This window comes from Protopterus annectens, chromosome 3.part0 (assembly GCF_019279795.1).
Source record: "Protopterus annectens isolate FY-2018-M chromosome 3.part0, PAN1.0, whole genome shotgun sequence".
In the NCBI taxonomy this organism is placed as follows: Eukaryota; Metazoa; Chordata; order Ceratodontiformes; family Protopteridae; genus Protopterus; species Protopterus annectens.
In genome coordinates, this window is record NC_056731.1 from 1565256670 (window position 1) to 1565265421 (window position 8752).

Below are 8752 nucleotides of genomic sequence, written 5' to 3' on the forward strand. Positions count from 1 at the left end.
TGCAGTATTTATTTCAAAACGTGACACTATTATTAGACGTCTCACAACAAAACTGTTGCTATTCATAAATATCATGCAAATCACTGAAAAATGTGTCCTGCACCTTCTTAGTATTTGTAGAAATAACAGTACATATGAGAGACATTACTTTGCTCTTTTCTGAATGTTCCATGTATGCATGAATTGAATAGAGCTGCCTATAACTTTTTCTTAAAGTGAGAAGGTGCTATCTACTATTATGCATGGTTCTATGCACAGTGAAGCAATCTTATTAGTTGTATTTTGGATTAAGAGATGTGGATATGCCAGACTAGAAGGATTAAGATATGGGTGTTACTGTCATAACATATTTACTTCAGTGGAAGCATACAATGGCATAAACATACAATGACATTAAGTACAGCTTCTCTTATGAAGCAATACTGCCTGTGAACTAGATGAATACTCTGTTTCATGTTCTCTTTTAGTAGCTAACTGTGTAACAGCATTGGCAGAGATATTATCAAATACCATGCTAAAAATTTTAGATGTTGTGATTCTTAACGTACTATACCTAGCCACACAAAGAGCCACGGAACTGGGGCCACAGTGCTCTGTTGCTGAATCCCTAAGAAATTATTCATCATTCCTTGTTACATCCACTACCTTCCTGTACATTTATCACTATTTTTCCTATAATAACAGTGTCCCCTTGTTTATAAAAGAGCAATCAACATAAAACAAATACCCATATACAGCCAACATGGGTTTACCTTTTTGATGGCATCATCTGATAATTCTGTTCAGTGGCATCACTTGCATTATTTACATTATTGGTGATGAGGATAAGGGCAGATCCTAATATTCAAACAATGAAATATTCTACAATACAGGTACACATTAAATGATGATGGGTTAAGTTTACCCAGATCCCACTGGCTGTTCCTTACTACTGACATAAAGAAGTTGTCAGCAGAAACTTTTATATGATACAGGTACATTTTTTTAGTTTAATTCATTAAACTGACAATATTTCATTAACAGGAAGCCTTTTAGCTTATCAGTGGGAGTGGTAAGCACTAAGTAGCATATCTACCACAAGAAAAGTGGTTTCTGGCCCAGATATTGTAGTTAATGGCCATTTGGGCAGTTTTTCCAACGCTTTCAACTTTTCTGGTTCAAAAGCCCGCGTTTGAGCATATTTTCCACTTCTCTTGTAACTAATCTAGTACAGATACAGATTTGCTGTATCCAAGACTGTTTGTAAACTTCCGAGTCCCTAAGCCTTTCTGTGTTGGAGGGAAGCCTTCTAGCTTATCAGTGGGAATGGTAAGCACTATGTAGCCTATCTCCCACAAGAGGAGTGGTTTCTGACCCAGAAATTGTAGTTTATTGGCAGTTTGGACAGTTTTTACCATCTCTTTCAACTTTTTGGTTTAAATGCCCGCATTTGCGCTTGTTTCCTGCCTTTCCTGTAACTAGTCTATTCCAGATACAGATTTGCTGTATCCAGGACTGTATGTAAGCTTCTCAGCCCCCCAAGCCTTTCTGTATTGGAGGGAAGCCTTCTAGCTTATCAGTGGGAATGGTAAGCACTAGGTAGCCTATCTGCCACAAGAGGAGTGGTTTCTGGCCCAGAAATTGTAGTTTATTGGCCATTTGGGCAGTTTTTCCATCTCTTTCAACTTTCTGGTTTAAAAGCCCACATTTGGGTTTGTTTCCCGCCTTTCCTGTAACTAGTCTAGTCCAGATACAGACTTGCTGTACCTAAGATTGTTTGTAAGCTTCTGAGCGGTACCAAAGTCTGCTCTTCAATTTTTTTCATTAGATCTGCTAGTTCTCTCCTCTCATGTACTTTTACTAGCTTATTAGTCTAGCGCTTTACCAGACTTCTTGTAGCAAGTATTGTAGCACACAAAAGTGCTACCAGCACTAAACGTTCTACAAGGAAACAGCTCCAGTACTTATTATTAATGCCCAGCCCTCCAGGCATGTCTAAAGGTCAGTTCCCTGTGCTTTCTCCTATTAACTATTAACCTGGTGAACTTGGGCACCCCCTCAGGCAATGTAGCAACTGCCTCATGTACACTGACAAACCTCTCCTCTTACCTCCCAACACTCAGACTTGCAAGAGATGCACTTATATATCCAAACTGGAAGCCATGCACTCTCCAGCCAAGACCAGAATAGCTGGTCAAGGGGAGAAAGTCAACACTTGCACCACACCACATGGAACACATAGCCCTCCAGAACACACACCAGCACTGCCTTCACATAAAAACACAAATCACGCACCCACCTTTGCGGAGGCTCTCAATAAAAATCTACCCAAACAGCAGAGACCTCCAAGGCAGAAACGCACATGACCACCAAACTAATCACGAGACACATAACTCTCTTAAACAGTGTGCCACTCAACTAAAGCCCCTAAGGCAAAACAGCATGCCCAACACACGAGTCATAGGTGACTTGATAGTGAGGCACACTGATGTCCCACTCACTAGGCAGAATAAGGAGAAAGTAACAGTCAGCTGCCTGTCAGGTGCCAGGATCCGCCACATAACGCACGCACTCAGGTCCTTCAACACCAGGTACATATATGACTCTGTCGTACATGTGGGTGTGAATGACCTGAGATGTACCTCCCTGGACTACATGAAAAGAGACATGGAGGAGCTCTTGGATTATGTAGCCCAGGCGGGTATGACCCTAGCCCTGAGCAACATCCTACCATCACCCAGAATGATACCACAGTACAAGCAGAAAATGACTGATTTCAACAATTGGCTAAGTTACTGGTGTCATTCTAAGGGGATCCAGTATCTGTCTGCTTGGGATGACACGACTGACAGACCTCAATGCTTTGCCAGAGATGGCCTGCATATGTCAACCCTGGGCTTCCAGATATTGGCCAAGGCTCTTGCCACCCCTACAGTGCCTTTTTTAGGTGGTGTCCCAAAGACCAAATTATCACGATAACAGCTACAAACAAATGCAATCTGAGGGTCATGCTGCTCAACGCTAGAAGTCTAAATCTCAAAATGCACTCGCTCGAAGTACTCCTTAAAATGGAGAACATCGCCATTTGTGCTGTAACAGAGACCTGGTTCAAGGCAGCAGAAAGCACCCTTGAACTACCAGGGTATAACTCTACTCCATACCTTTCGGCCCCAGAACTTGGACCGAAGCTCCAAAGGCAGCGGTGTTTCCATATTCAAAAAGGATGCACACACCTCCAGACTGGTTGCCCAACACAACGCATCAGAGATACTTCAAGTACAGCTAACATTGGGTTAGACAGCGTTTCAGGTCATAGCCTGCTATAGGTCCCCAACCATGTCCCAAGACTCAAACTCCACATTCCTAAGCTCCCTGGAGAATATTCGGGTCCAACCAAACACTCTCACACTGGGTGACTTCAACTACCCCTCCATTAACTGGGAAAACTACTCATGTACCAATACACTTGTTCAAGGTTTCCTGGAATTCATTAATTCCAAAGCCCTGGACCAGCTCGTTTTTACCCCCACTAGAGGTAGCAACATCCTTGACCTGGTCATTACTAACATGGGTGACCATTGCTCTACACCAATAGTCAACTCCTCCCTGCTTAGATATGACCACAAACTAAACACCTTGGAAATCCCCCCCCCCCCCCCCCGCCAAGGTAACCACCATGAAAAACTTCTCCAAAGCTAACTTTGGGTTCCTAAAAACAGAGGTGGCTAACTTCACGGTACCCATGCAAATGGAAAATAGTTGCATGACCACCGAATCATACACCAAGGCACTGTACAAAAATGGACACAAATGCATGTATCTCGCCATACTCAATAGAACCAAGACGCTTGTCTCCAAAAAAAAGGAAGCCAATCTGGTGGTCCCCTGCCATAAACAAACTCTACAACAGAAGGAAGAAACTGATGCAGAATAAGGTGAAGTCCCAAGACTGGAAAAACTCCCTTATCAGCCTCAACAAAAAGATGAGATCCCTCATCAAATCCTCTAAAGCTAGCTATGAAAACAGAATTGCAGCAGATAGTAGACAACCACAAGGCCTTCTATAGTTATGTAAAGAATCTCCATGGCAATACCCAGATTTGCTCTGAGCTACTGCACAGTGGTACCTCCTAAGCTGAGCCAACAGATATTGCCAATATACTGGCTGACAGATTCAGTGCCAACTTTACCCCTCTCCCCCCCCCCAAGGGCCAATCACAATACCAGTAGATTGCCAGGCACCCAGTATTACTGCTGCACAGGTTAAAACAGCACTGTCCAAGGCCAAGAATACAGCTTTTATGGAACCAGACAATATTCCTGGCTGTGTAATACATGGACTACAGAGTGAACTGGCACCTCACCTGTGTGCCCTGTTCAATCACAGCCTCACCTCAGGCTTTGTCCCTACTGAATGGCGCACTGCTACAGTCATCCCTCTCCACAAAGGAGGAGCGACTACAGATACTGGGAACTATTGCCCCATTAGCCTGATGAGTCTGATATGTAAAGCGTCATCATGGACCTAATAAACAAGAATAAAGGGAATCTCCAAATTCTGGATCCCACACAGTTTTGTTTTGTGAAGGGTAGATCATGCCTGCTCAACTTGGCTGACTTCTTTGAGTCAGTCACCAGAGATGTGGATGAAGGCAAGGTGGTTCATACAGCCTACCTTGATCTGGCCAATGCCTCTGATACCATTCCCCACTCAGGGATCATAGAAAAACTTACTAAGCTAGGCATCAACCCATATATCACTAGGCGGGTTGCAAACTGGGTCACAGATAGAACCCACAGTGTGAAAGTAACTGACTCCAAGTCAGACTGCCTACTAGTCACGAGTGGAGTCCCACAGGGTTCAGTCCTGGATCCCCTCCTGTTTGGTATCTACTTATCTGAAGTCCAGGCCAACACAAAGGGACTCTGGCTGACAAAGTTCACAGACAATTGCAAGTTGGAAGTTATTATTAACTCCCCACATGTTGACATCCTACAAAATGGCCTCACTGAGACCAACTGGTGTTAGAACCATGGCCTTAAGCTCAATGCCAAAAAATGTATCGTCATCTCCTTTGGGAAAAACCCATTTCCCATGAATTACCACATTGATGGTAGTCCACTGAACATAGAAGGCATTACAAGAGATCTGGGAACACAGGTTGACAGCAACCTGTCTTTTGATCACCACATTGCCACTGTGGTCAGAAAGTCCTTCTATGTGGCACATCTCATTACTAACAGTTTTGCATCCAGGAAGAAAGAGGTCATTGTCTCCCTCTACTCTTCCCTCATTAGGCCAGTCATCGAGTACAATACCCTATTTGGCATGTACCTCACTAGACACCTGCAACAACTGGAGAGGCCGCAAAAGTACCTCACAAAGAGGATCCTATGCCTTAAACACTTGTCCTATATGGACAGACTTAAAAAACTCCAACTATTCTCTGTCTCATATCACCTACTTAGAGACGATCTCTTCTTGACTTACAAAACCATGTCTGACCCAGCTCTGTTAGAAATGCTACATCTAAAGAAATCCCAATCCCTCCGCACCACATGCTCCAGAGACCTCAACCTCATTGCCACAATCAACAGAATGTACTGGAGGGAGGTTCATAACCCAGAGACTGCCCATGCTATGGAATAGACTTCCCATCCATGTCAAGCAGAGCACCTCGCTGACCCTCTTCAAGAGAAATCTTGATGAGTGGATGGGAAACAGAAAATTCACAGTGGAGATAACTCCAGTGGCTCTACTCGACAGAAGCATTGGGAACTAAGGTTGGATGGCACGATGCCAGAGTAATCCTATGGCTAGGTTTGTAAAGGCCCCAGGGCCATTAGCCTAGTACACACCTATGAACCTATGAACTAGCCTTTATGGTGATTTTCTAAGTATTCTGAGGCATTGCCTTTATGACAGGAGCACTGCAGTTTCTAAAGTGGTAAGATGATGAAAATATATATTTTTACATTAAAAATCATCTTCAGTACATTTTATGCAATTGTGCAAAAAGGATAATTCAACTATTCCTGTTTCACTGTTACGCAATATCATGTATACTGTTGTCTTACATTCTTCAACCAAACAATAAAGCACCACATTAATATTAATAACATTTATAGATATTTCCATATTTGTATCTTCCACACAGATGCTTAAAATGTTAAACTCTGCTTAAATATAATACTCTGGATTATTTTAAAACATACACAATTTTTATCAGGTCATATGTGAGACAGTACTGGTGGTATTTTAAATATTCATTATTATATCTCTGCTTGAATGTCTACTGCACGTGTCTGATGTTATACATTACTTTCATTCATAAATTTTGTTTTTGTGCCAAACTGCCAACAGTAATGCATACTTATTTGCTGACACAAATGTAAGCATTGTTCCTCTATTGTATGTTCACTACAGAAACACCCGATACAATTATGCACATACAACATGCTAAGCACAATTCCCTTCTCAAACTGCTTAAGAAAACAACTCTGTAACACATATATACTATATCATTGACCTTTATATGCACTATATGGTTACAATTACTGTGTCTTAATATTTCATAACATGTGCACTGCAATCATGTTATGTAATTTATTTAGACCACTGTTATAAGGGAGATAACTTACATTAATGAACATCAAGTCTGTCAACATTGATGGCGTTTCCCCATAACATATCATAAACATGCTTTTTTGTCTTTATGAACCAGCTGATGAGATACAAGATTCCTCTTATAACAGAAACTCTTGTTACATTTTGTACAGGCATAAGCTTTCTGCCCTGTGTGAATCCATTGATGCGCTACAACAGACTTTTTACAACTAAAACTCTTGTCACATTCAGTACATTTATATGGTTTATGCCCTGTATGAACTTTCTGATGAGATACAAGAGTTCCCTTACTTCTGAAACACTTGCTGCATTCAGTACATTTATAAGGTTTTTGCCCCGTGTGAACCAACTGATGATAGGCAAGGTTCCCTTTACTTATAAAACTTTTATTACATTCAGTACATTTAAATGCCTTTTGCTCATTGTGAATCCCTTGATGTAATTCTAGACTCTGCTTACGTCTGAAAGTCTTATTACATTCAGTGCATTTATATGGCATTTGTCCTGTGTGAATCAACTTGTGAGATACAAGATTCCACTTACTGCTAAAACTCTTCTCACATTCAGTGCACTGATACAGCTTTTGTCCAGTATGAGACAACTGATGAGTTACAAGAGTCTTCTTATAACTAAATGTCTTGCTACATTCAGTGCATTTATATGGTTTTTGCCCAGTGTGAACCCACTGATGGGCTACAAGAGTTTTCTTATAACTAAAGGTTTTGCTGCATTCAGAACACTTATAAGGTTTTTGCTCTTTGTGAACCCACTGATGTGATTCAAGACTATGCTTATACTTAAAACTCTTACTGCATTCAGTACATTTATATGGCATTTGCCCTGCATGAATCAACTGATGAGATACAAGATACCTTTTATCATTGAAACTCTTGTCACATTCAGTACACTTGTATGGTTTATGCTCTCTGTGGACCCACTGGTGATTTGCAAGGCTCTGCTTTTGGAAAAAACTCTTATTACATTCAGTACATTTATACAGTTTTTTCCCAGAGTGAACCCCCTGATGATATGCAAGGGCCTGCTTGCTGGCAAAACTCTTGTTACATTCAGTACATTTATATGGTTTTGTTCGGTGTGAATCAACGTATGAGTTACAAGATTCCCTTTACTTCTGAAATTCTTGCCACATTCAGTGCATTTATATGGTTTCAGTCCTGTGTGAACCAAATGATGAGATACAAGGCTCCATTTATAATTGAAATGTTTGTTACATTCTACACATTTATATGGTTTTTGCTCTTTGTGAACCCACTGATGAGATACAAGAGTTCCCTTCCTTCTGAAACTCTTGTTACATTCAGTACATTTATATGTTTTTTCTTTTGTGTGACTCCACTGATGAAACACAAGATTCTTCTTTTGGCTAAAGCTCTTACTGCAGTCACCGCATTTATATGGCTTTTCTTCTTTTTGACTCCACTGATGTGATCCGAGATTCTGCTCACATTCATATGGTTTCTGCCTTGTATGAACCCACTGATGAGATACAAAATTACTTTTAAAGCTAAAGGTCTTGTTACACTCAACACATTTAAAAAGTTTCTCTTCTATGTGATTCTCTTTATAGCTGAAACTTTCACTACACTCCAAGCGTTTATATGGTTTCTGCTCTGTGTGAGCTAACTTACGTTTTTCAAGACTGTGTTTAGAGGCAAAACATTTAACATTCTTTTTATCTCGAATTTGTTGATCTTCAGGAAAGAGCAAGTCGTGACAGCTCTGTTCAGACTGAGGCTGTTGGTCCCAATCCTCTATCAAGGGATAAGGCTGCTGCTTCCAGAGCGATGATTTGTGACTCAAGCATCCATTAAACATTCTCTTCCTGCAGACTAAACATAGTTATTACATAAATATTTTAAGACAAAAAAAGTAAAAAAGTATATGTAGATATGCAGCTTCCCCATATCAATAAGCTCACCAAATTATGCATCAAAAAATAGCTATGACAATTCCCTGCTATAATTATTATTTTTCTTCTGTAAATTTTTAATACTCCTAAATTTATAATAAAGACAACGGGTTGCTATGAATCCATCTGACATGGTAAATATATCTCAAGCTGAAATACATGTATCAAAAGAAAAAAAAAACACTAACATTGCACACAGGTACATACAAAGGATT

General features: G+C 40.6%; 1 protein-coding gene across 1 annotated transcript; it reads right to left on the reverse strand.

Annotated features, from left to right (window-relative positions):
• Positions 1 to 6671: 6671 nt before the first annotated feature.
• Positions 6672 to 7442, reverse strand: LOC122797125 (zinc finger protein 300-like). The gene has a single exon (XM_044065922.1). It carries the CDS (start codon positions 7440 to 7442, stop codon positions 6672 to 6674), a length of 771 nt encoding a protein of 256 aa, XP_043921857.1.
• Positions 7443 to 8752: the final 1310 nt, after the last annotated feature.